The 27974-nt window shown below is 40.5% G+C and overlaps 1 protein-coding gene across 18 annotated transcripts in view; it reads left to right on the top strand.

The window, feature by feature from the left end:
* Window positions 1-27974, top strand: part of DLGAP1 (DLG associated protein 1) — an 892830-nt gene that overhangs the window by 819143 nt on the left and 45713 nt on the right. For 14 of the 18 annotated variants that reach the window (XM_060613340.3, XM_060613342.3, XM_060613346.3 and 11 more), the window contains 2 exons: window positions 5586-5959; window positions 18108-18199. In XM_060613340.3, the coding sequence (XP_060469323.1) occupies window positions 5586-5959; window positions 18108-18199 (466 nt within the window). The remainder of the gene's footprint in view (window positions 1-5585; window positions 5960-18107; window positions 18200-27974) is intronic. The other 4 variants (XM_060613343.3, XM_060613345.3, XM_060613353.3 and 1 more) reach the window with 1 other exon arrangement.

A 27974-nucleotide genomic window follows, 5' to 3' on the forward strand; every position in this document is an offset into this window, starting at 1 on the left:
TTTTTTTTTTAATCTCCTTTTGAGGGCTTGTTAAACTGTGGTTGGCTGGACCAAATCACCCAAATCAGAAAACCTTTGCCCTCAACAGAAACCAGAAAGTAGGTTGAGGCAGGCCTTCTCTCTTTGGTGGCCTTCAGCTCAGTAAGAGCAGACCATCTGATACAACTCAGCAAATCCAAGATTGCTTTGACCATGACTTTGGTGTAGAAGCCTGCCACCACTAAAGGCAGATCAAATCACAGCTAGCTTTGTGGTTAATAATATCTTAGAATAACTTGTTTACATCAACAAGATATCTTGGGGTGCCTAGGTGGCTCAGTTGGTATGGTGTCAGACTTCCACTCAGATCGTGATCTCATGGTTCGTGAGCTTGAGCCCTGCGTTGGGCTCTGTACTGACAGCTCAGAGCCTGGAGCTTGCTTCGGATTTTGTGTCAACCTCTCTGTCTGCCTTTCCCCCAGTTGCTTGCTCTCTCTCTGTCTCTCTCTGTCTCTCTCTCTCTCAAAAATATATAAACATTAAATAAAGGTATCTTTTGACTAGTGTACAACTTTATGTACATGTATATTATGGAATTCTTTTGTTGTCCTTTTGTGGTTTTATCTGTAGTTCTTATGGGCTAGTTGTTATATTTGAAAGAGTTTCTAGGGGCGCCTGGGTGGCTCAGTCGGTTAAGCGTCTGACTTCAGCTCAGGTCTTGATCTCACGGGTTCGTGAGTTCGAGCCCCGCGTCAGGCGCTGTGCTGACAGCTCAGAGCCTGGAGCCTGCTTCGGATTCTGTGTGTCTCTCTCTCTGCTCCTTCCCAGCTCATGTTGTGTCTCTCTCTGTCTCAAAAATAAAATAAACACAAAAAAAAAAAAAAAAAAAAAGAGTTTCTAAAATTCAGTAACCAGAAAGTGCTAAATAATTCCTCAATGCAGCTTTATAGTATGCGACCCATTAGCTTAGCCAGTCAGACTGTATTATTAAGAAGATACAAAACATGGTCTGATCCTACATCTGTTTTGTGGCCACTTGACACGGGTGTGTTCTTGATCACAAAGGTTAACCAGAGCGATAAGAACGTCTAGATATTTTGTTCAGAAAACTCTCACTACTACAGAAAAAAACAATTATTGGCACAGGCCTTCCCGAGGCTTTTAACACTAGCATTATCTTTCCATGCAAATGGAGACAATATTGAAGAGTCAGGTGGAAGCTGAGATAGGATAGAAATTTGTTTTCAATCTCTCTCTTTTTTTTTTTTTTTTTTTTTTTTTACTTCTCTTTCTCCTTTTCCTCCTCTGGCTTCCCCACCCCCCCTTCTTCTCCTCCTCCTCCCCCTCCGCCTCCCTCTCCTCTGACTCTTCAACCTCCTCCACTACTTTCTTAACTCAATGTAAAAACCAGTCTCTGGTCTCTATTCTCCGCAGTATCCTCTGAATGCAAGTATGGCATCAAAATCTGTAGCTTCTCTCTTGCTGACTCTTGTATATGGGAGTCCTTTCACCAACTTTGAGCTGGGGTAATAAATCATCAGAATCTAAATAAGGGGAAAAAGTCATTTTATTTGAAATGAACAAATAAACCTGTCAGGCAAAGGAAAGCAACAATAATGATGGTTAAAATATAGTATCATTTCCTTTTCAAGTTCCCACTGAATAAAAGGAGTACTTGCCTTTTTAAATCATGGTTTTGAGAACGCGGCTCTCAAACAAGAGAAGGGTTTCACTTATGGTATATAAGCCACTCATTTTCTCTGTCTTGACCAAACAAGATTTATTTACCTGTGTTTCACCTTCTAGAACCTCACTCTACTGCACCCCTCCTGGCACTCAGACTCCAGTGGATTCTAAATTATTCATGGTGGGGGCGCCTGGGTGGCTCAGTGGGTTGAGCGTCAGACTTCAGCTCAGGTTAGGATCTCAGAGTGTGTGGGCTCGAGCCCAGCGTCAGGCTCTGTACTGACAGCTCGGAGCCTGGAGCCAGCTTCAGTCTTCCTCTCTCTCTGCCCCTCCCCTGCTTGCGCTCTCTCTCTCTCTTTCTCTCAAAAATAACTAAACATTAAAATTTGTGGTGCTGAATCATGAGAGTAGAATTAGGGAAAAAAATAATCTCAGGAGAGAAGAAAGAATTTAGAGCCCAGCCTGTAAAACCAAGAAAGAGTGATAACCAGGAAAAATTGGAGATTTGGTTGTATGAGTTTCTGGAGCAGTCTCGAATGCAAGCGAATTGAACAATTTTTTTTTTTTTTTTTTTTTTTTTTATTTTTGGGACAGAGAGAGACAGAGCATGAACGGGGGAGGGGCAGAGAGAGAGGGAGACACAGAATCAGAAACAGGCTCCAGGCTCCCAGCCATCAGCCCAGAGCTCGACGCGGACCGCGGACCCACGGACCGCGAGATCGTGACCTGGCTGAAGTCGGACGCTTAACCGACTGCGCCACCCAGGCGCCCCAGTGCAAGCGAATTGAGGCATGAGAAGAAAGGAGGTGGTGGGAAGTGTGAGTTGTATCTTGGATCTCCTGTCTTCTCCGGCAGACATGGGCATTCCTTTTCAATTTCCATTTGATAATTGATAGATGGTGCTTCTTGGAGTATAACGCTGATAACTCTGGCAGAATTGTGCCAAGCTCCACACTGCAGTGAAATCTCAAACTGAAGCCCCTTGAACATAACGCGTAGCAAAATGATTCCCGTCCTCTGTTCAGCCCCTTATTGGAGGTGGGGCAATCTCACATCTTACCTCCTTGGGCATTGGGGCTTGGCCAGCCTGTTGTGAAAGCCATGTCCCCAGGACTGTCCCTGTTCAATCGAACCCTAGTGGATTTCTAGCATTGCTGCTACCATCCTGAAGGTCCCCATTGATCAAAATACTCAGTGAACCCTATTGACCTGGAAGGGGAGCTGACAACAGCCACCAGATGGCACCAAATTGCAGTTGGCCCTGGGGAGTGTCCCCAAACCCTGTCACTACACTGGAAATAATGTGACACCCTCCTTTCTATATTCCCCATATCACACTTATCACATCATGGCAAGAGGTCTCCGGTAAATCACAGCAAACGAAAGAATACTCTACTTGGCTACATCGTGAAGTTTTGATTACTCACACTGAAAGAGGATGCAGGCTGGCCAACAACAAGCCGTAAACAACCCATATGGAATACGAGCGGGCCCCCTGTCCTGAGCAAGATACAACATTGCTCATTATTTCAACAAAATAATGAGTTCACACTGTAAAAACTTGTCTTAGGAGAAGTAATAAAAGGATCTGGTTTCACTAGATTCGAACAGACAGATTGATTTTATCCTCCTTATGGTCATCAACCCCCTCTTGTCTTCCAATGAATAACTGAGACTCAGCATCACCGAGAGGGGTTATCCCTTCAAACTTTCCTGGGAAACAAGAGGTAGCTCCACGGTGGGGGCAGGGCACGACACTAAATCGGGCAAGGTGAAAAATCAGCAATGCACGCGGTCGCACACTTAGCCCCAGGCTCCACGGGAGCCCAGTGGGAGAACCTGAGACCAGCCTCTGCTCCTGGCTCCGCCCCTTGCAAGCGGGCACTGGGAGCCTCCACTGGTCGCATTACCTCTTCAGCCCCAGAGCTAAAAACTGTGGACACTGGGCTGGGAATTGCTGAGTTCTGTTCAAACTAAAGGATGTATCGCTCATGCACTAAGCTTAGGCGGAAGACTTTCCCCGCGTGAGCCAATGGCAATCATGCATCCTGGGTCACTGAGTGGTGGCTACCTTTATATTGCTGACATTACCCCCACCTCCAGAGCATATATGATATTGTCATGTTGCATCAGGTAATTCCTAGGAAATAGCAAAATAGTTTTGTCCTTATCTCTTTTACAACTAAGGAAATTACTCCGAATCACAGGGAGCAGAACAGCAGCACAGCATCATAGGATCCTTCTGTTTGTTGTTCCTTATAGGATGCCTCCTTTGAGTGGCCTCAGGAAACATCCTAACTATTAAAGCAAGTATTTCATTAAGTGAGTGGCCAAAGTGGTGGCTCAAACCAGAGTTGGGGTTGTATGGTCGGGAGTAACTGATCTGGCGTAAGAGTGACCATTTGCTGTGATTGGAAAATGCATCGCCGGGAAAGTGATGGAAACGCAATAGTTGGAATCATTTTTTAAAATTATTTTTTATCTTTCAAAGCTTTTTTTTTTTTTTGAGAGAGAGAGAGAGAGAGAGAGAGAGAGAGAGAGAATCCTAAGCAGGCTTCCCACTATCAGTGTAGAGCCCCATGCACGACTCCATCTTGCTAACTGTGAGATCATAATTTGAGCCAAGAAGAGTGGGTTGCTTAACCAACTGAGCCACCCAGGCGCCCCAACTTGAATCATTTTGAAAGATGACTTAACAAAAGTCTTTAGAAAGTTGGTTAAGGAATTGTTCTTTTCTGGCAGGGAATTCACTTGAAAACTTTAACATTCTTTTTGATCTGTATTTTGTACATCATGCTCCACAAATACAAGGCCGAAAACCAGTGTGTAAGGCTTCTTCACATAACCTCAGAATTATAATCAGGGAGTTGGAGAGAAGACCAGAGGCCACTTTAGCCAGAGCCTCAGGGGGGACCTCAACTAAATTGCACAAGTCCAGAAAGGACACTTTTCTGCACAGACACAGGCCCCTAAGTTGGTTAAGTTGCCTTGAAGGACAGAATTTTAGGGACTAGTCTCCTATAAGCTACCCACACACTTCACCCCCCAACACAGATTTGGAAACAAGGGAGACTATAATAGGAGACTTTTGTGCAGTGTATTCCCTCTTAGAAGATAGTTCTGCTCAGAAACAACAACAAAAAAATTCAGAAGAGTAGTTTCTATAGTGAGCATCTATCCAGAGAGAGGAAGGAAGGAAGGAAGGAAGGAAGGAAGGAAGGAAGGAAGGGAAGGAGAAATAAGAGGGCTAGAGGGAGAGAAAAGACAAAGGAAGGAAAAGAGGGAGAGACAGGAGGGAGGGAGAAAGAAAGGAAGAAACCAAGTGCCAGTAAACCAGAGCTCCAGGAAGCTGAGACAGCTGAGTCAGCCACCCCCAACAGCTCCCCCCACCCACCTACCCCCCCCCCCATGCTTCCCACTGTTGTTAGGATTAGATCACACTTGCTCAAAACTCTTTGCTTTCCTCCTTCCTTTTTCAATGTTTATTATCAAACACCGCAATCTTCTCCAATGAGTTACCTTGTTTAACATTAGCTGTATTTAATATATTCCTGAGAAGGCAGACACTACCCTGGGTTTATCTACACATGTATTATCTCTCTGGGTGTACTGTTGCCTGTGAAGATTTCTACAGATGGCTATTTTATGTTGATTCATTTAATTTCCATTTCAGAAACTTTCATTTCAGAGGTTGGTGTTTTTCAGTCTTTTTCCCCCTCAGTCTTCTGGGTATGTCACCTCATAGGAGGCCCAAATATCCCCTCTAAGCAGGGATCTCACTTACTCAATCAATGGACTTGTTTTCATGTTCAATGTCTTCGTGTGTTTCATGTGCCCTGATTCTCAGTGGATGTTAGTTACAATACAGAAATTAAAACCCACACAGAAATCACAGTGTCTTTGTTTTCACTGTCTTCCAGTGTCATCTTGCATTACAACATATAAGAAGACACCACCTCCAGTCCCACCCAGAACTACCACGAAACCTTTCATTTCTATCACAGCCCAGAGTAGCACAGAGTCTGCCCAGGATGCCTACATGGATGGACAGGGCCAGCGAGGAGATATTATCAGCCAGTCTGGACTGAGCAACTCCACGGAGAGCCTGGACAGTATGAAGGCTCTGACAGCCGCCATCGAAGCTGCAAATGCCCAGATCCACGGCCCTGCAAGTCAACACATGAGCAACAACCCTGCCACTGTCACTACCACGACCACCATAGCCACTGTCACCACAGAGGACAGGAAGAAGGATCACTTTAAGAAAAATCGATGCCTTTCCATTGGGATACAGGTAACAGCCTCCCTTTCTGTCCTTTGAAATAGGGACCCAAAATTCAAGAAATGTAACACTATTGTTCTTCCAGAAGATGTGCCGTCTGCCCCTTTTGGACGACAGAGCCACGTGCGGGACCAGAGTTTCAAATGATTGGCTCTGGAACTCCTACATTGTTAAATGTGAATTTAAAAATCATGAAGATATTTTGTCTGTGGGCGTTATTAGATTATTTTTGTTCTCTAAGTTAGATTATTTTTTGTTCTCTAAATTGAATGTGTGACTCAAAGCATTAGGATAATTAAACAAACACAATCAAACACAAAGTGCCCTCAATTCCTAATGCACGTTTTGATTCTCAAAAAAGGAGTGGACATCCAAGAATGACCCGGGTTATGGGTTTGTGTTACAGTATGTTCAGCACTGTTGAGGAACCACATGAGAACAAAAATGTGAATCACTTCTCATACATGTGGGAGTGAGGGAGAGGAAGACCAAAGTGACTGGTCATGTAGAAAGCGATCACTCACACCACAGCATCATGAGCAAAGAATGTGCATTAGTCTCAGCATAATTGTTGGTTATTTAATCATGCATTTCAAAAAATGGTAGATAATTCAGCAGGCTTCTCAGTTCAGCCCAGAGTTTTCTGCTGCTCAGAGATAAGATCAAGCCGACTCTTGTTTTTCACATCTGTTCAGCTTGGCTTACCCAGCTAGAAATTTCCTTCTCTCAATGGAGAAGAGTCATTCTTTTCTCCCTTTTTTGTTGTGCCATATCATGCAGGTGCCCTTTGAATAATAACTTCCTGACGTGGTGGCCAATAAATCTATTCACAATGAACCAACTCTAAGGCACATCTAACAACCAGGCGTGGGGTAGGTTTTCACGATGATTTATTTTCACAGTGCATTCTGCAGAGTGCACTTCTAAAGGGCAATATTTGTCTAGTAGCAATGAGTCAAATGCTTTTTTTTTATATATATATATATAACCTACAGGTTACCATAGCGCACGTTGTCAAGTTTCCTAAAAGAACTTGTGGCATTGGTGCATGATACTAGGCAACACAGCAGGAAGCACATGCCCAAAGCCAGCCTCCACCCCCATGCCTGCCCCTGCCTCCCCCCAGGAACTAACTGCTCTCCCTACTGCCCAAAAGCTTTGAAGGAGTAGGGAAGAGCAGAGGCCGGCATTCCGTGTTGTGCCAGGCGAATGACGTGATCTTCCCGAGCCTGTTTCCTTAACTGTCCCCCACAGGATTATTTTGAGGATTGAGTTTACAAATTTCAGCTTCCAGGGGGGTCCAGAATTTCCATTTGGGACGATGGAAGAAGTCTGGACGTGGATGATGGTGATGGTCGCACAACAACGTGAATGTACTTAATGCTGTGGGCACTGCACACTGAGAAGGGGTTAAGATGAAGGATTCATTTTGTGTATATTTTACCCAGGATAAAAGAAAAATTGACCTTCCTTATCTGGCACATAACTGGCACCCAGTCATGTTAGTTTTCTTCTACTTCCTTAATGTTCAGTTTCTTCTGTATTTTACATCATTTCTCAATCGATTATATATTCCTCTGGCTCAAAATTCAAAAGTTGTAAAAAGGCATTCAGTGACTAGTCTCCCTGCCATTCTTATTTTTTTAATGTTTATTTTTTGAGAGAGAGGGAGAGAGAGCATGTAAACAGGGAGGGGCAGAGAGAGAGAGAGAGAGGGAGAGAATCCTAAGTGGGCTCCACACTCAGTGCGGAGCCGGACACGGGGCTCAATCCCATGACCGTGAGATCATGACTGGAGCCGAACTCTAGAATCAGACACTTAACTGACTGAGCCACGCAGGCACTCCCCACCCAACGCCGATTCTTATTTAATAGCCCATCAGTTCTCTTTGCAGGAAGAAATTAATACAACCAATATTTGCATCTCATACAGACCTATTTTGTGCATATTCAAGCAAATACATATTTGATTTGTTCCCCTTTTATACCCAGAGGTTAGTATATACCTCAGGCTATTATATATCTTGCCATTTTGCACTTAAAAATAGCATATTTTACAGACAATTATTGGCTGGCTCAGTTGGTAGAGCACATGGCTCTTGATCTCAGAGCCATGAGTTCCAGCCCCACGTGGGGTGTGGAGATCAGTTAAAAATAAAATCCTAAAAAAAAAAAAAAAAAAAAAAAAGATAGTTGTTTGTCAGTCTTACTGTTCATTTTATTTAAAAGCTTCTATCTATCTATCTATCTATCTATCTTAATCACCTCCCAGGTCTGCCCGTTGGTCTCAGAGGTTTTTCTCCAAATAATTCTTACTCAGAATAAAGCATTCATACACATGAAATCCACCAAATATTGTGTTGTTAGTTTCACCCAGTAAGATAGAACTACTCTGAAATCCACATATAGTGTTGGGGAGGAGAGTTTTGTTTCAGAGACCATCGCGCTTCTTAAATGTTTGAATATTCTAGTGAGTGAAAAAATGGCTCTACCTTTTCCTCCATTCACACTGTTCACTACTGTAGACACTATAAGGAAGTACGAAGTACTTGACGTGGTGGTCTCATCTACCGTTACAACAACCCTGGGGCATAAGTGGGATTACCATCTCTACAGTATACATGAGGACACAGAGAGGTTGAGTGACTTGCCCAAGGCCACACAGCCTATGTTGACAGAGCCTAGATTGGACCTTGATGTTTAATGTGACCATGCTACACCACTTCTTTGATGGAAAATAATAAATAAGTACAAATTCAAGGCGTAAAATAGTCACCAAATTTCATGACACTTTTCTCTAAGTTAAATCTTAATCCCCAAAACGTAGAACACCAGGATCTTGGACTCTTTCCCACCATTTACTTCTTTAGGGTCAGAGTTTCCAAACCTTTCCCAACGTTTTGAATTTAATCCATGACGAATAGTTAATACTAAAATCATGTCCTTTGCAACCTGTGTGAGTTTAGGCCAAATACGTAATATTTCCAGTTTCCTCATCTGGAAATTGGCAGTAACGGTCACTATTCCACAGGGTACCTTATAGGATGTAGTAAAAATGGACTGATATAATATATGTAAGGCTCGAAGTGTAGTGGGCCCAACAAATATTAGATTCAGTTGTTATTATTAACCTTCCCTTCCCTTCAAACCATAATTAGCCAAATATGCTGAAATGTTATCATCTGCCAAGGGCTTCCTTAATTTTTTCAGGATGGAGATGTAATTAACTTTGCAATTCCTTTAAACATTTTGAGAGTCGCTTCATAAATTTAAGTGGATTACCCTAGGTACTATGTAAGAGTGGTGACATTTGTCCATTTGGGGATCTAAGGGCGTCAAGGTCACAAAGATAAATGTACATACAATGACTGAACCTTGGAAGATGACAACACTTTGATACAAATCAGCTGTGGGTTTAGATAGGTGGTGTGGGGCTGGAGCACAGCATACATTGCCCTCCATTCCCATCCTTGAGACCCCTGACTCCTTTCTTTCTCGCTTTCTTTCTGCCTTGAGGATCACGGTTCTTATGGGTAATACCTACCATGCATCTTCAGGAAGAGTTCCATTGGGTAATTTTGCTACTACCCCATACAGTAAAGCTGCAGCATCCTACTTTGGCTGACACTCTAAGCATTTTTCATTGACATGAGCATAGCCACGTGGAACCCGTTAGAATCCCACTCGGGAAAATAGAAACCATGCTCAGTTATCAAACAGAGGCAGTTTGATACATAATGTTGGAAAGGCTGAAAGAGCAATACTGGGATGGACTAAGCAATTACCAGTGCCAACCAGAACTAAGGGAGCAAAAAGGGAAAGGTGGGGTTCCCAGAATTTAGGAGCTCAGGGGAGAGTCCCCACTGTAGCCAGCCTCGGACCACCGAGGCAGGTGTGGTCAGCTGGTGCTGGGACGTGCCAGGGAGCAGTGCATCTGGTGCATGAGCCAAAGCGGCTGAAAGCTGTGCACTCGGGCTGGAGCACTGCCCACAGGAGGTGGAAATAGGAAGAAAGTCCCTTCTCTCCTCCCACCTTCCATTGTTAGAATATAACTCGAAGCTGGCCAGCACCGAAGCCTGGGAAATGTAGTTGCCGATTCCTGGCCCCCGTGCCACAAAGCAGAGGGATACAGAATATGGGCCTGGAGCTGCTGGACAATAAGTAAGTTACCAGAAAAAGGCACTTTGTCCAATAAATAAATAAATAAACCATGAGCAAGTGTATTAAAAAGCTTAAGATGGGTAGGGTGAATTTGTAGTCTTGGTTCCCATGCTGTTCTAGTGGGAACATCTCATGGAACGAAATATGATTCTAGAATATCTTGAAGTATGTATTTTTTTATAATATGGCTCCAAAACTCAAGTCAACTACTTTATCCGGTGCTTTTTCTGGTGGTCTAGTGGTGGGCGGATGGGAAGAGGATAACTGGTTGCTTCAGGTTTAGAGCAAAGTTGTATGTCTTCTAAAAAGTCAAGGGTAATGTTAAGGGTAATTTTTTTTCCCTTCAAATTACAAAATAAGTAATATATGCATATGGTGTTGTTGTTGTAAAGGGGATTCATTAAGTTTGAAAGTATACAGAACAAAATATTCTGTACTTCTTTTGTTTTTAAAAACTTTTTTTTAACATTTATTTATTGTTGAGAGACAGAGAGAGACAGAACACGAGCAGGGGAGGCAGAGAGACAGAATCAGACACAGAATCTGAAGCAGGCTCCAGGCTCTGAGCTGTCATCACAGAGCCCGACGTGGGGCCTGAACCCACGAACTGCAAGATCATGACTTGAGCTGAAGTCGGACGCCTAACTGACTGAGCCGCCCAGGCATCCCATGTACTTCTTCTTTCTACTTCTTTCTACTTCTGATTCCTACTCCCTTCCCCAAAGGTAGCCAGTAGCAGTAAGAGGTTACACCATCTTTTAGTCTCTCGAGAGTAATCTTCAGCTCCAGATGAGTTTCACATTGTAGCTTTGGACCTTGACCCCTCCACCTCCAGATGTTAGGTTGTGACTTCCCTCCATCATCATTTAACTTACGTTGTAAAACAACCTAAAAGAGCTTGAAGCTTAATCTTCACATTGCATAACATGTGATTGTTTTCTCATTTTCTGAATGAAAAATAAACGAAAATTTAGTTATTTGAGATGGCGCTCCTAAGATTTACTTACTTATTTCCTGTAATGCCTGTCCAAATGTACAGAGGTATGTGTTACGGCCCATGTAAAAAGATGAGGCCGACTGCCAAGCCGAGTCCTTCGGAATGATACAAACCAAGTGAGTTGTTACTATTAATTAAAAGAGGGCCTTGAGAAATAAAGAGGTCACATCATTTCTGATTTGTAATCACTGGACTTAAACCAATGAAGGAAAGCTGTGCAGATAGTATGGCTAATGAGTCTGTCCTTGGCCAGACTGTGGTCAGGCTGCTCTGAATTCTCCTGACTAGGCCTCGACTTTTGTACTTCTGTGTCCATCTTTGCATCTTCTCACCCCATTTCAGTGAGAATCCTGCTAAATCGTCTTAGCCAGAATCCCCTGGATATCTGATCATGTTCTTCATCCTCTGTCATCCCCCAGTGATGTCTGATTAACCCGGCCTGCCTTTACCAAGGTCCCTGTGAGGCTTTCTCTCATCCCTGAGGTTTTCTCTCTGTAATTTTCCACCACTGACAACCCCCGACCCTGCTTCTTGGCTATAGATTCCCACTTTTTCGTGTTGCATTTGGAGTTAAGCTCTATCTCTCTCCCACACTTCAAATCCTGCTGCGGTCCCTCGGCCGATCACAATAGTCCCCCTGAAGAAAGTGTACCTTGCCATTCTTTAACAATGTCATGAATAGTTTTTTCTTTAAATGTACTCAGTATATTCAGACTTTGTAAACTTTATTTTGATGTCCTTGAAATCAGAATGAATGCATATTCAGGAAGAGATTTTTAGGGAGACGTATCTCAAGTCAAAATTCCAGAGATAATTTTAATGGATTCTACATAGAAGAGATATTACAGTCATGGTTCCCAACTGTTATGTATTAAAACTAGAAATTAACACTAAGATAACAAAAGCTAACCACTTGAAACTATTAAAAAATATTCTAAATAACATTTGGGTGAAGGAGGAAATTCAAGATTGTTGTGAAATAAATGATGAGAGTCCTATAAATCATCACTGTGGGTTGTGACCATACCTATGATCTCAGAATCCATAGCCCTAAGTTCTTTCATAGTTAAGCAATACTGCAACATAAACAAAACATTCAATTCACAAAACTAGAAAAGAACAATAAATTAGAAAGAATTATTAATGACGAAAGTAGAGATAAATGCATTGGAAGATAAAACAGAGCAACAGCAAAACAGGTGAAGTCAGACTGATACAAAATCAGTTCTTTAGAAAAAAAAAAAATAAGTCTGATTGACAGGGAAAACAAAATTCAACAATATTAGAAATGAGAAAGCCATTTTAAAAAACTGTTTATTTAGGGGTGCGTGGGTGGCTCAATCTGTTAAGTGCCAGACTTCCACTCACTGCTCAGGTCATGATCTTGCAGTTCATGAGTTTGAGCCCCATGTCGGGCTCTGTGCTGACAGCTCAGAGCCTGGAGTCTGCTTCGGATTCTGGGTCTCTCTTTCCCTCTACCCCTCCCCTACTCATGCTCTGTCTTTCTCTCTCTCAAAAATAAATAAATAATCAAAAATATTTAAATAAATAAATAATGTTTATTTATTTTGGGGAGACAGAAAGAGCACACCCATGAGCAGAGGAGGGGCAGAGAGACAGGGAGAGAGAGAGAATCCAGACGCCCCAGAAATGAGAAAGCTTTTATGGGGGTGTCTGGGTGGCTCAGTCGGTTAAGTGTCCAACTTTGTCTCAGGTCATAGTGTTGGGGTTCATGGGTTCAAGCCCTGCGTCCAGCTTTGTGCTGACAGCTAGGAGCCTGGCACCTGCTTCAGATTCTGTGTCTCCCTCTCTCTCTGTCCCTCCCTCACTCACACTCTGTGTGTCTCTCTCTCAAAAATAAGCATTAAAAACAATTTTTTTTTTTAAAGAAAAGAAAGCTTTTTAAAAAATTATAAAAAATTCTTGTGGGGCACCTGGGTGGCTCAGTCAGTTAAGTATCTGACTTCAGCTCAGGTCATAATCTCGCAGTTTATGGGTTTGAGCCCCATGTTGGGCTCTGTGCTGAAGAACCTGAAGCCTGCTTCAGATTCTGTGTCTCCCTCTCTCTCTGCTCCTTCCTCACTTGCTCTCTCTCTCTCTGTCTCTCTCTCAAAAATAAATAAACATTAAAAAAAATTCTTGTGGCAATTTTAGGGTGGTAAATTTTAAGGTCTAAATAAAATAGACGTACATGTAAATTAGTATTACTAATGTAAGAGGAAGTATAAAACCAGCAAGAAGAAATCAAATAACCATAGAATACATTGCCAAATAAAGTAAAAAATATACTTCCCTGAAATGGTACACACCAGGATAAATTCACAGAAAATTCCCAACCTTCAAGAAGCAAATAATTCTTGTTTCATTTAAAGTATTTAATAATAGAGGCGCCAGGGTATCTCACTAGGTTAAGTGTCTGTCTTTTTTTTTTTTTTTTTTTAATTTTTTTTTTTTTAACGTTTATTTATTTTTGAGACAGAGAGAGACAGAGCATGAACGGGGGAGGGTCAGAGAGAGGGAGACACAGAATCTGAAACAGGCTCCAGGCTCTGAGCTGTCAGCACAGAGCCCAACGCGGGGCTTGAACTCACGGACTGCAAGATCATGACCTGAGCCGAAGTCAGCCGCTTAACCGACTGAGCCACCCAGGCGCCCCCTAAGTGTCTGTCTTCATTTCAGCTCAGGTCATGATCTCACGGTTTGGGATTTTGAGCCCCGACTGGGGCTTTGTGCCGACAGCACTGGGCCTGCTTAGGATTCTCAATCTCTCTCCCTTCCTCTCTGCCCTTCCCCCATGCTCTCTCTCTATCTCAAAATAAATACTTTTTAAAAAATAAAGTATTTAATAATACAAGAAAAAATATCAAGATTCTTGATATATTTTATCAAATAAACATAATTCTGGGGGTGCCTGGGTGGCTCAGTTTGGCTCAGGTCATGATCTTGTGGTTTTGTGAGAATCAGGCTCTGTGCTGCCAGCCCCGCACAGCTTGGGATTCTCTCTCTCTTCCCCTCTCTCTCTCTGCCCCTCCCCTGCTTGCTCTCTCTCTCTCTCTCAAAATAAATACATAAACTTAAAAATTAAAAAAAAATAGGGGTGCCAGGATGGCTTAGTTGGTTAAGCATACCACTTTGGCTCAGATCATGAGTTCATGGGTTCGAGCATCGTGTCAGGCTCTATACTTCAGCATGGAGCCTGGAGCCTGCTTCAGATTCTGTGTCTCCTTCTCTCTCTGCACCTCCCCTGGTCGTGCTCTGTCTCTCTCTCTCAAATATAAATAAACGTTACAAAAAAATTTTTAAAACATTAAAAAAATAAAGGTGAAATGGTAAAGACATTTCAATTAGATTCAGAAACTAGATCTAGATTCCTGTTTTCATGTATTTATTCAGCACTATTTGCCTTTATTAGCCAATACACAAAGCAAGAATGTGAAATGAGGTGTAAACATTCCAAAGAAAGAGTAAAAGTGCTTTTATTTGCAGCTAATATGCATGTCCCCTTAGAAAATCTAATGGAAATCACTGGAAAAATCAGTAGAATTCAGTAGAGTGAAAGAATACCATATAAATACAGAGAAATCAGTAAGTTTTCTATACATCACTGATAAACAGAAAATGAGCCCATCCACATTAGTACCAAAAACTGTAACAGGACTGAGCTTCACAAAGAATGTATAACACTTACCTGAAAACAATCTAAAACCTTCCCTTATATAATACATAAGAGATCTGAATGATTGGAAAACTATGCAATATTCCTGCATGAGAATACCCCATAGTGTAAAGACAGCAATTCTCCCAAAAGTTATACAAAAAAGGGGTACCTGGGTGGCTCAGTTGGTTAAGTGTCCAGCTCTTGATCTCAGGTCATGAGTTCAAGCCTCATGTTGGGCTCTGTGCTGGACAGGAAGCATACCAAAAAACAAAACAAAACAAAAAGGTATACAAAAATTTAAAGAAACTCCAATGTGATTTTTATCACTGGGTAGAAGCTGGGAGAAGGGATTTGACAATTTGATGTTAAATGTATTTAGAAGTTAATACCGCAAAATAACCTAGAAATTTTTTTAAATTACATTAAAAAAAAGGATTACAGCAAGAGTTATGCCATAGAAAATATCAAGATTTATTATAAAATTGACCTAAAACAGGGCTATATACATGCAAACGTATGGGTGAAGTTGGGTAGAACATAAAGTTGGCATCTCAGATCAGAAAGATGAATTAGTAAATAAAAGGAGCCAGATCAATCGATGATCCATATAGGGGGAAAATGTTTAATTCCTACTTTGTTTCTTACACATGGACATTTCCGGAAAATGGATTTTAGAACTAATTATGAAAAGGAAAAATGAAAGCATAAAAGTAAATACAAGAGAACTTTAAAAAATACACTCAGGGTACCATCTCTCTCTGCCTCTCCCTCATGAGCATGCATGCATACATTCTCTCTCTTTCTCTCTCTCTCAAAATAAATAAATAAATTTTAAAAAGGGGTGCTCTTTGGGGCACCTAGGTGGCTCAGTCAGTTAAATGGCCACCTCTTTATTTTGGGTCAGGTCATGATCTCACGGTTCATGAATTTGGCTCAGCATTGGGGCTCAGCACTGTGCTTGAGATTCTCTCTCTCCCTCTCTCTGCCCCTTCTCTCTCTCTCTCTCTCTGAAAAATAAATAAATAAAATATGTTTTTAATACATTTAAAAAACAAAAAATATGCTCAGGGGTAAAGAAGGCTTTTCCAAGCCATAAAAGTTTTCACTACATAGTAGTGAACTCACAAATTCTGAGATCCTGACCTGAACCAAAGTCGGACACTTAACCAACTGAGCCACCCAGTCACCCCTCACTACATAGTAATTTTAAGATTCTGTACAATTAACAGCAAAGTTTAAAAGACAAATAATAGGGGTACCTGGCTGGCTCAAGTGGTAAAGCATGGGACTCTTGATCTCTGGGTTGTGAGTTCAGGTTTATGTTGGATACAGACATTACCTAAAAATAAAATCTTAAAAATAAATAAATAAAAGACAAATGATAAACTGGGAGAAAATATTTAAAGTATATATAACCAAGAAAGAGTGATGAAGGGTCATAAGATACAGGCTCTACAAATAAGAAAATTAAAAATAATGGGATCCCTGGGTGGCTCAGTGGGTTCGGCGTCAGACTTCAGCTCAGGCCATGATCTCACCCTTAGTGGGTTCAAGCCCCGTGTCGGGCTCCGTGCTGACAGCTCAGAACCTGGAGCCCATTTCAGATTCTGTCTCCCTGTCTCTCTGCCCTTCTGCTCACACTTTGTATGTGTCTCTCCCTCAAAAATAAATAAACACTTAAAAAAATTCTTTTGAAGAAAATAAAAAAGAACTCAGTAGGATAAAGACACAAAAACTAGCAAAGGATATGAATAAGCAATTTACAGTTGAAAGCACAAGAGGCCAATAAATATTTTTCACCTGTGATATTAGCAAAAATTTTAAAGTTTGCCATATTTAGTGTTAGTGAATATATAGGAAAATGGATATTCCCATACACCAATTATGGCAAGATGATAAATGCTTTGAAAAGCAATTTGGCAATTAATATCCCTTACTGTTGAACATGCTCCCCACCTTTCTATTTAACATTTCAACTTCTAAGGATTTTTCCCAAACATGTGCACAATTGTTCTAATTGTTCTGATACATGTGCAATATTAATTGTAATACTAGATAATAGCAACAAGGAGAAAATTACCCATGTTGCCCATGTTGCTTATGTAGTCATTAAAGGGAATATTTATGTAACAAACAAAAGGCTTGAGATAGAGCTGTATCTACTGCCGTGATCTAATACCCAAAGGATAGCAGTATTAATGAATAAAGCAAATTGCAGAAAAAATATATATAGTGTAACTTCATCTGCATATATTTAGTATTAATAATCAATTACATATATAGTACACATATTAATAGAGGGACAAAAATGCTTCAAAGGCTTGAAAGTGATTCTTGGGGGGCTTTACCTTTCTACGTTATATATTTACATATTTTAATTTGATGTAACTTACATTAAGTTACTTTTATATTTAGAAAAAGAAATCTATTAAATACACAGAAAAAAAAGAAGAAAAGAATCTAATTGCTCTGAATAGTCCTAACATTTATTTCAAATTTAGGTTTGTCATGTAGCTTCTCATTTAAATACAGACACATTTTCAAGACACCTGGGTGGCTCAGTTGGTTAAGTGTCCAAGTCTTGATTTCAGCTAAGGTTTCCTGATTTCAGTCATGGTCTCAAGGTTCATGAGATCCAGCCCTGCATCTGGCTCTGTGCCGACAGGGCGGATCCTGCTTGGGATTCTCTCTCTCTCTCTCTCTCTCTCTCTCTCTTCTCCTCCCTTATTCAAGCATGCTCTCTTTCTCTCTCTGTCAAAATAAATAAATAAACATATAAATAAATAAACAAATAAATAAATAAATAAAGATACATTTTCTATGTGAGCTGTAGTCTATACATAGCTATTTAGGAATCATGGCTTGATATTGAAAGTCAATTTCTTAGTTTAAGGGGGAAAAAATGAAGATACTATACAGTTTATCTTAAAAAGTTGATACCTAAATCTCTCAATATCAACAATTCTAACTATAATAAATGAAATTTCTTTCTTCTTTTGTATCTTGTTATCTGCAAATTCAAAACTTCCAAGAACACGCTTCTAGGAAGTAAGTATTCCTTTCTAGTGCAGTGTTCACAGGTAAGCACCACTTACAAATCTTAGGAGCCATCATAGACATTTATCTGGGGAGTACACAAAATTTCATTTTACTAAGATCAGCAGAGTCAAAGCATATGCCAACAGCGTAGTGATGGCCCTCATCAAACATATAAATGTTGAATAAAAAGGCTACAAGTCACAAAACATTCCAGCAGTACTGATGTTTCTGACAAAATGTGACATTTGTTTCTCAAGCAAGATGACTAAAATGGGGCACCTCTACTTATTTGATTATTTCTTCAGGTGGATGATGCTGAAGAGCCTGACAAAACAGGGGAGAATAAAGCACCCAGTAAGTTCCAGTCCGTAGGAGTGCAAGTAGAAGAAGAGAAGTGGTGAGTCCATTTGCCTTTGTTCTCTTTCGTCTTGATATTGGCAAGTACGGTACCAGTATCTTCCCCCAAGATAAACCTTCAAGACTCAATGGTATTTTCCATAACTTTTGGAAGCATTTAGCAGATTCCCTCCTCTGCTTTAATACTGGAGACCACTCAATTTAAGTTTTAGGTAGAATATTAGAGTAAGCACATCACATTCACATACACATGAACACTGTGTGTAGTACTGTTGTGTTGCTAAACTATTCTTCTTCAAAAAACCTTCCCACTTTGGACTGTAGACTTTTTAAGAGAAGAGGACTTATCTTATTCCTAACATTGAATTTTATCTGCTGTTTAGTATGCATTGCATGATGAAAAAGGAAGGTTGGAAGGAAGGCAAGAAGGCGGGAGGTTAGGAAAGGAGGAAGGAAAGAGAAAATAGAGAAGACCTACCATTATCTTGAACCACCAGTTCTTTTAGATTATTCTTTGAAATAATCTTACTCTAGAGTCTTAATATCTAGAATTGGGAAATTTAGAGTTTCAGAAACTAGAAGGGACTTCTGAGGTCACTACATTAATTTTATGAACGAGAATTTGATCCAGAGAAGTCTGTGAGTTTCTCGATCAAACTGTGAGGTAAGCGATGGGTGGAGCTATGTTTTATTGATACTAGGACCCCAGCTTCTAGAACAGCATTTTGCACATACTGAGCATACAAAATATATTGGTGAATGCAGTAAAACCACAGGGATAGCAGGAGAAAGAGCTCTATTTTACAAATCAGAGTATCATCTCAATTTTGCCACTAACTTTCTGTATGTTGATTGGAAGGAATCAGTTGGATGTCCTCCATCCATCCATCCATCCATCCATCCATCCTATCCATCTATCCATCCAATAACTATCTGTGAAATGCCTCCTACATGCCAGGCTAGATGCAATATAAACTGAGTATCTGGAAAAAGGTCATGCATCCGTTTATGGAAGTGGTGCCATTTTAGAGCCTTCTTGTATTGACACTGCACTTGCATGTAAGAGGTTTTCAACATATGTATATATAACATTTTATATCATTATACCATTTTGGAAGCCCAGAAAGTTGATACAACCATTCTAGAAACCAATACGACAAAAGTCAGCAATAGTTATACACGTATCTGTACCCATTGACCCAATAAACACATTCATGGAGCTATCTTGAATGAAATTACTCAAAGGAAGGGAAACAATTGCTGAACATTATCTACCATTGTAAGAGAAAAACCATAATTACCAAATGCCATACAATAAGAGAATATTATTTTTGTAAGTTTTAGTACATCACCAACGTAGAACATACAGCTATTAAATGTACTTTGTAAAAAAGATACCGAAATATGGGGAAATCCCCATGATATAATGCTAAGTGAAAAAGTTAAACACGTAATATTTGTGTATTGCCCCTAAAGATGGACGCAGACTGAACCGTAATCTACAAAGGTGGTCAGTTTAGCAGTGATTTTTTTGTTTTCACTCTAAAAAAATCTACTACAAGTCAACCCTCTGACACTTGTTTCCTTTAAGGAAGATTTTTTGAAAATGTAGCTTAAGAGACATGAACAATCAATCTCATGGTAAGAAAACATATTCATCCTTTCCCCACTTGCCCAACTTGCTTGTTTTCCTCAATGGTATGGTGGTTAAGAGCACAGACTCTTGAGCCAGATTACCTAGATTCAAATCCTGGCTGTACCACATACCAACTGGGGGCCTTAAATTAATAAATAGCTTTGTGCCTTGGTTTCCTTATACGTGGTTTCTGGCCCAGCATGCAAGGAATTTACAAGTTATCTCTCTGTCCTAAAAAGTAAAAAGCCGAACAAACTGAAAAAGCCACAGTTCTTTTTAAATCAGTCAGAGAAGCGAGGTCACAGACCAAACCACTGCCCCTCAAATTGGAGACATAGACATACAGATATAGAAAATACTGAAGTAGAAACCCACGAGCTCAAACCTCTTGGGAAGCAGTGCCAGCGTAGGAACACCTAAAATGTATTGACAAATTGCCAGAGGCTCAGTGAGGACACGTCTGGAGTGAAATATTTCAGGGGACAAGTAATGGGGGGCAAAGGGGGGTACTCCACAGTTTTGTAAGTTACCTCCAAGAGCTCTACCAAGTTGTCACAGTGAATATCAAAGAAAAATCACCTGGGGCTTCCTCTAGCAGAAAGAACAGAAGCCATTTTGAAGATGCCGGAGCATTCTATTCTTAACGAGATCTGCCCTCAGGAGAAACTATTTCACCAGAGCCTAACCTGCTGAAGTCTTAGCAGAGTCTAACCCACCTGGGGGAAGGGAAGGACCCAACTCCTCTAGCCCTTCTCCCTTACATAAGGTGGAGAGAAACTGGAGAAAAGTACTGTTGAAGTTCACAGCCCAGGGGGGCAGGCTTACCAAAAGGCTGAGACCTAGTCAGTCAGAATGCTTCCCCTCCCCCACCCCTTACCATCACACTGCTAAAGGGCTATTCACCACAGTTCCTTTTACCCCGGACACCATGCCTACTTTTCAACAATAATTTCCAAGGCATACTAAAAAGTGACAACCACAGTTTGGAGTGACTGAACAAGCATCAGAACCAGAGTCAGAATACAGCAGATATATTGAAATGATCAGATCAGGAATTTTTTAAAACTATGATTAACATGCTAAGTTGTTTAATGGAAAAAGTAGACAGCATGTAAGAACAGATGGATAATGTAAGTGAAGAGATGGAAAATCTAAGGAAGAATAAAAAAGATTTGCTAGAGACTAAAAGTACTGTAATAGGAAGACTGCCTTTAATGGACTCATTAATAGACTAGACACAGCTGAGCAGAGTCTCTGAGCTTGAGGGTATAATAAGAGAAACTTCCAAACTGAAAAGCAAAAAGAGGCAAACTGGAAAAAAATAACACAAAAAACAAAAACAAATTAGGATTTCTAAAACCTATGAGACAATTATAGAAGAGGTAACATATGCATGATGGGAATACCAGAAGGAAAAGAAAGAAAGGAAAAGAAGCAACATTTAAACAAACAGTAACTGAGAATTTCCCCAAATTAATGTCAGACATCCAACCTAGATCCAGGTCTCAGAAAAGCCCAAGTAGGATACATGCCCAATACACTACACCTAGAGATATCATATTCAAAGAAGAAAAAGTCCTGAAAGAAGCAAAAAGAAACAAAAACAAAAAACAAAACAAACAAACAAACAAAAAATCACCACCTTTCCTATTGGGGTGCAAAGATAAAAATGACATGCAACTTTTCCTCAGAAACCATTCAAGTAAGAAGAGAATGGAGTGGAATATCAAATATTTGAAGGAAAAAAAAAAAAAACCCATCAGCCTAGAATTCTGTACTCTGCAAAATTATCCTTCAAAAGTGAAGGAGAAATAAAGGCTTTCTCAGACAAAAGTTGAAAAAATTTGTTGTCAGTAGACCAGCCTTGTGAGGAAAGTTAAAAAGTTCTTTGGGAGGGCCTGGCTGGCTCAGTTGGGAGCACACAACTCTTTTTTTTTTTTTTTTTTTTAGGTTTATTTTACTTATTTTGAGAGAGAGAGAGCACAGGAGGGGCAGAGAGAGAGAATCATGTGGGGCTCAAACTCACAAACTGTGAGATCAAGACCTGAGCCAAAATCAAGAGTCGTACATTTAACTGACTGAACCACTCAGTCACCGCTCTAGCTTACTTTATTGTAAGAATACAGTATATAATATGTTTAACATACAAAATATAGACATAATCCATGAAAAAAAGTAATTGACAAACTCTAGACTTCATTCAAATTTGAAGCTTCTGCTCTTTGACACACACTATTGAGAGAATGAGAAGACAAGCCACAAACTGGGAGAAAATATTTGCAAAAGACACATCTAATAGAAAGCTGTTATCCAAAATATACAAAGAACCCTTAAAACTCAATAATAAGACAAACAACCTGATTTTAAAAATGGGCAAAAGACCAGGGCACTGGGGTGGTTCAGTCAGTTAAGCATCTAACTCCTGATTTCAGCTTGAGTCGTGATCTCACAGTTAGTGAGATGGAGCCCCATGTCTGGCTCTGGGCTGGTGGTGCAGAGCCTGCTTGGGATTCTCTCTCTCCTTCTCTCTGTCCCTCCCCAGCTCGTGCTCTATCTCTTTCTCAAAAATAAGTAAATATAAAAAAAAGTTTTTTTCAAATGGGCAGATGACCTTAACAGGCACCTCCCCAAAGAAGACACATAAGTGGCAAGCATATAAAAAGATGCTCAACATCATATGTCATTAGGGAACTGAAAATTAAAACAACAATGAAATACCACTACTCATGTATCAAAATGGCCAAAATCCCAAACACTGGTAACACCAAATGTTGGTAAGGGAACATTAAGTCTCATTCATTGCTGGTGGGAATGCAAAATGATAGAACCACTTTGGAAAATAGTTTGGCAGTTTCTTATAAAACTAAACATACTCTTACCATACAATCCCACAATCCCTTGGTATTTACCCAAAGGAGTTGAAAACTTATGTTCACACAAAACCCTCACTATACTGATAGCAGCTTTATTCAAAATTGCAAAATTTGGAAGCAACCAAGACGTCCTTTAATATGTGAATGAGTAAATAGACTGTAGTACAACCAGACAATGGAATTTTATTCGGCATTAAAAAAGAAATGAGCTGGGGGGCCTGGGTGGCTCGGTCAGTTAAGAGTGCGACTTCGGCTCAGGTCATGATCTCACAGTCCATGAGTTCAAGCCCTGTGTCAGGCTCTATGCTGACAGCTCAGAGCCTGGAGCCTGATTCAGATTCTGTGTCTCCCTCTTTCTCTGTCCCTTCCCCACTCACACTCTCTCTCTCTGTGTCTCAAAAATAAATAAACGTTAAAAAAGTTTTGTTTTGTTTTGTTTTTTAAAGACAGTTGTATGATTCCAACTACAAGACATTCTGGAAAGGGCAAAATTACTGAGATAGTAACAATGATTAAGAGAGAGGGAGGGATGAATAGGCAGAGCACAGAGGATTTTTAGGCCAGCGGAACTACAATGGTGGATACATGTCATTATACATCTGTCGAAACCCAAAGAATGTACCACACCAAGAATGAATTCTCAACTCAACTATGAATTTGGGGTGGTACTGATGTGTCAACATAGGTTCGCCACTATAACAAACATACCACTCTGTCAGGGGATGTTGACAAAGGGTGGGGGGGAGTCTGGGGGTGGGGGAAGGGGCAGAGGGTATATAAGAAATCATTGTACATTCTGTTCCGTTTTGCTGTGAATCTAAAACTGCTCTAAAAAACAAAGCTTATTAATTAAGAACAAAGGAGTGGTAGACAATAGTGTTAACCTCGGAGGGTTTTCCTGGGGTATGTGGTTTAATACGTATAAAACTTTTAGAAAAATACCTGACACATAGGAAGTACCATATAAGTGTTTCCTATTCTATTATGTACCCAGGTAGAATCTCTCTGAAGACTGAAGTCTCAAGAAAACAATTTTACCACCTTTCCTTAAAAAATAAGAGAAAATCGTCTCAATTTTAAAATTTTACTTGAAACATTTCTCCTGCAGCCAACTATTCTGTTTTATCAAATAAACACCCTAACACTTGCCCATCTACAGTAATGCTAAATACTATATTATTTGAACATACCTAACAGCAACCCAAAAATTTCAAATGAGCCGCTTTCATCATGTTCTGAAAAAGTTGAATATTTAATGAGTTACCGAAGTTTGTAGGATGGTCAGTCTCAGTACACTGAGTGGTTTATTTCAAATTCATCCCCAAAAGGTCTGGCAGCCCCAACCTTCCTGCTTAATTTTTCAAAATATACCCTTCTTCAAAGGTCACTTTATAGTTAACCACTGTAAAGTAAATAAGCATTTAAATTGATGTTAATGATTGTTTTCAACCTCTCTAAAAGAAATCCATTGTCAAACAAGGATTACTTATAAATTCTGTCTCTAATTAGGATTCCTTTTTTGCAATTTTGCCGGTAGAATTCATTTAGATAGGATCTTAAAAAAGCAAAATTGGGCATTAGAGATTACCTAGTGACAAGTAAGGGAATTTTTTTCAATTATCTAGTGATAAGGATGAGACTGTTGTTTTCCCGTCGAAAGGCCAATACAATCCATCTCTTCCTTCCCCAAATAGACAGACTGATAAACAACAGTAACCTAACAAAAAAGCTAGAGAAAGAAAATAGAGCCAGAAAAAGAAAGAGATCGTACAAAGAGAGGAAGATTAAAAGGCTTTGTAAGAGGCCAAGCAACTCATTATCACCTTTTGAATCCATCACAATTTAGGAACCAAAACTAACAAAGCAAAATCCGCCTGATTGGTCTCTGAAGGTTAGACTTTTCAATCCAGGTGTTCTTCACTGCTGCACATTCAAACAAAAGGAGTAAGTTAATAACTCATTAGTAAAGAGTAAAATGCGCTAAGTAACGCCTCTGCTCCGAAAAGAGGAACCTCGATGTCTTGCCGGTGTATTTGCAGACAGCCAAGACATCCTCAGAATGCCATCCACAGTAGATGTGCCACATCCACTCTCCAGGGCTACCTCATGGTGGGGACCGTGCGTTGAGGAATGCCGTCTAAAGGTCACTGGTTTAAATGCTGTGGCAGCGCCCAGCCAGGGATAACGAATGCATGTGGTTTTGAAACAAGATTGCTTCCCTTAAGCCAACGAAGCAATTTCTCATCTCGGTCAAACATTAGCTGTCTCTCTCCAATTCCCGTTTCCCCGGGCGGGCCAGCGACACCGTCCGATGGGATCCACACCGCATACAGTAGTTGTTGACACGTAGGACCGATCCCAAGCAAAGCCAGCAAATCCTCCCAACACCTCCATTCCACCCGCTGCTCTGGATCCCAGTGTCTCCTAGCATCCTGTTCCCATTCTCTCCCATCCTTTTGACTGCTCCCCAGGAATTTGCATGAAGTCTTCTTGTCTTTCAAGCTGATAATTAGCACATCCAGTAAACCAATCCTTCCTATTTACTAAGGTGGAAAAGAGAAGAGGCTCCCAGGGATCTCCCTTTTCCTTCCAAGGAACAATTGTGTATTAACCGTGGTTCATACAATACTTCCTTTCTTCTTTCGCCTAAGACTTTCTTACCCCGCTAGTGACTTTTAACACTGTCACGGCGGACACACAAAAAAAGAAGAATATATTTATTTTCATTTTAAAAGCAGTATGTAAATTCACCTGGAGGAAGAAACAGAGCAACACGCTGACAGTTTATACCTCTCTGACAGGCCTTGGAACGTTGAAAAAACTATGTGTGTATCTGTATGTGTGTGTGTGTGTGTGTGTGTGTTAAGCCTTATCTATCTTTTCTATAATAATTGTGCGTTATTGAGTCTAATTAATGATAAGTAAGATACTATTTATACATTATGAAAATGTATAAATTACAGAAATGAAATTCCCCATAGTTTTATTCATTAACCATGAATAAAGGGGTGTATTTTTTACCCATACTTTTGACATGAACATTTTGAAAGTTATTAAAATCATTCTATGCATAAAATTTAGTAATATTTTGGGGCTCCTGGCTGGCTCAGTCGGAAGAGCACGCGGGACTCTTGATCTCAGAGTCATGAGTTTGAGCCCAATGTTGGGTGTAGAGATTACTTAAATAAAAAAAACTTAAAAATAAAATAAAATTTAGTGATATTTTAAAATCAACTAGGAGTGGCTGACTGGCTCAGTCAGAAGAGCATGGATTCTTGATTTCAGGGTCATGAGTTCAAGCCCTACGTTGGATGTAGAGATTACTAAAAAAATAATAAACTTAAAAATAAAATGAATTAATGTTATAACAAAAGCTTTCTCATTAACAATTCACAACAAATATTTCTTTTGGTTACACACTATTCAAGAATAAGTATGAATCATAATTTGCTTCCCCTCTCTCGCTCTGGTGAATATCTACATTATTTCTAGATTGACTTCTGGTTAAAGATAGTGGAAAAAATACACATATCATCTTTGAGCCCTTCTGAAACTAAATGGCAGTTTAAGGATGTTTTGCTTGTTTGGGCATAAACTGCCCAAAGGATAAAGAGAACGAGGGAAGAGAAAAGAACAGCGATATTTTGGAAACTGGGAGGCAGACAGAGAGGTGATAACTGACTTCAGCTGCCCAGGGAGAGCAGAATCTGAAGCCAGTGACACAGACACCCAAGATACAATTCAACTTAGCATTCCAGAACCCACAAAAGGCACAGGGCCTAACAGCACTGGCACTCAGAAAAGTAGGGATGAAGGAGCCAAAAACTGTACCCACAGAGTCAGGGTGACAGCCTTTCTGGCAAAAGACTTTCTGGCAAAAGACTGGAGGTTTCTCTTCTTCAGAGGCTGAAACAAAGAGTCTCAGGTCTGGAGGACAGCAGCACAGTTGAGGGTACCGTTACTATCCTGAAAATCGGGAGATAAGTGAAAATTTATAAACAATGCTGAGGCACCCTGCCGTAAACCTTATGTTCACACTGCTCCCAGAATCCTGGCGGCCAGTCTGATTCCTTCAAAGCAGAACTATGGAATAATCTATCGTGGGGAAACGGGACAGTCCAAGCCCAAGGACCCAAAGACACATTGACATCAGGGATTTTGCAAGGTGAGAGCCCACTGAGATCACCCTACACTGAGGGTCCCAGTGGATATGTCCCTCCCTAAAGCACAGACTTCTCAGGAGGCTTTTACTGTGCCTTTCAAGCATGAGCAGACTGGCTAACAATCAGCAAACTCAGAGCAGAGAAGAGTCATAAAAAAAGAACCAAAAGTTTTAAGGAACATTCAGAAAATTAAAAAGTTATTCCTGAGAGAGAAGAAGGGAAAGGTGGGCAAGGAATACTTCATGACAGAAGTGAATATTGACATGGTCTCTGACAGAGCATCTTACCCTCCGGGGCTACGAGGCAGGCGGGGAAAGGGGCGGTGAGGTGGGAAGACAAAGAAAAGTGCTCTTAGAAATTAAAAATTTAATAGCACAACTGGAAATCCCCAGAGCAGAGTTGGAAGAGAAATTGAAGAGATTTCCAGAAAAAAGCACAAAAGAGGAAAAGCAAAGAAGTAATCAAGGAAACGAGTAGAGTAATTCAACCCAAGAAAGGGGGGAAAGGGAGGCCTCAGGATGATGGAGAAGAGAAGTCTCCAGACAACAGTAACAGTTATGCAGCAGGTCTAGGGAGTGACTGGGCCTGATGGAGCAGGTCAGAAGCTCTGTGAAAGATGAATTCAAGAAGACTTGTAGAATACCTGATGTGTTTGTTCCAATGCATGCAGAGGAAACTACACATCTGAGGGTATTTTGAGGATTGAGTAAATGCTAGGTACATAAAAATTAAGCAAACTTTTCAAAAGGAAAAAAAATGTGCAGGAAGGAGAATATAATATGGCATAGTGATTTGTTAGGGCTGCTAGAGTGAAGCACCACAGACAGGGTGGCTTAAACAGCAGAAATTTATTTCCTCACAGTTTCAAAAGCTACAAGTCCAAGATCAAGGTGTTGATAGGGTTGATAGGGTTTCTTCTGTGGCCCTTGGTTTGTGGATGGCTGTCTTCCCCCTGTGTCTTCAGATGTTTTTCCCTCTGTGTCTGTCTGTGTCCCTCTTCTTTTAAAGATATCAATCACATTGGATTAGGGCCCACTCATATGACTTCATTTTACTTTAATTAACTCTTTAAAGACCCTGCCTCCGAAACCAGTCACATTCTGAGGTACTGGGGGTTAGGACTGTCATACAGGAATTTGCTGG

The sequence above is a fragment of the Panthera onca genome, chromosome D3, assembly GCF_046562875.1.
Source record: "Panthera onca isolate mPanOnc1 chromosome D3, mPanOnc1 haplotype 2, whole genome shotgun sequence".
Lineage (NCBI taxonomy): Eukaryota > Metazoa > Chordata > Mammalia > Carnivora > Felidae > Panthera > Panthera onca.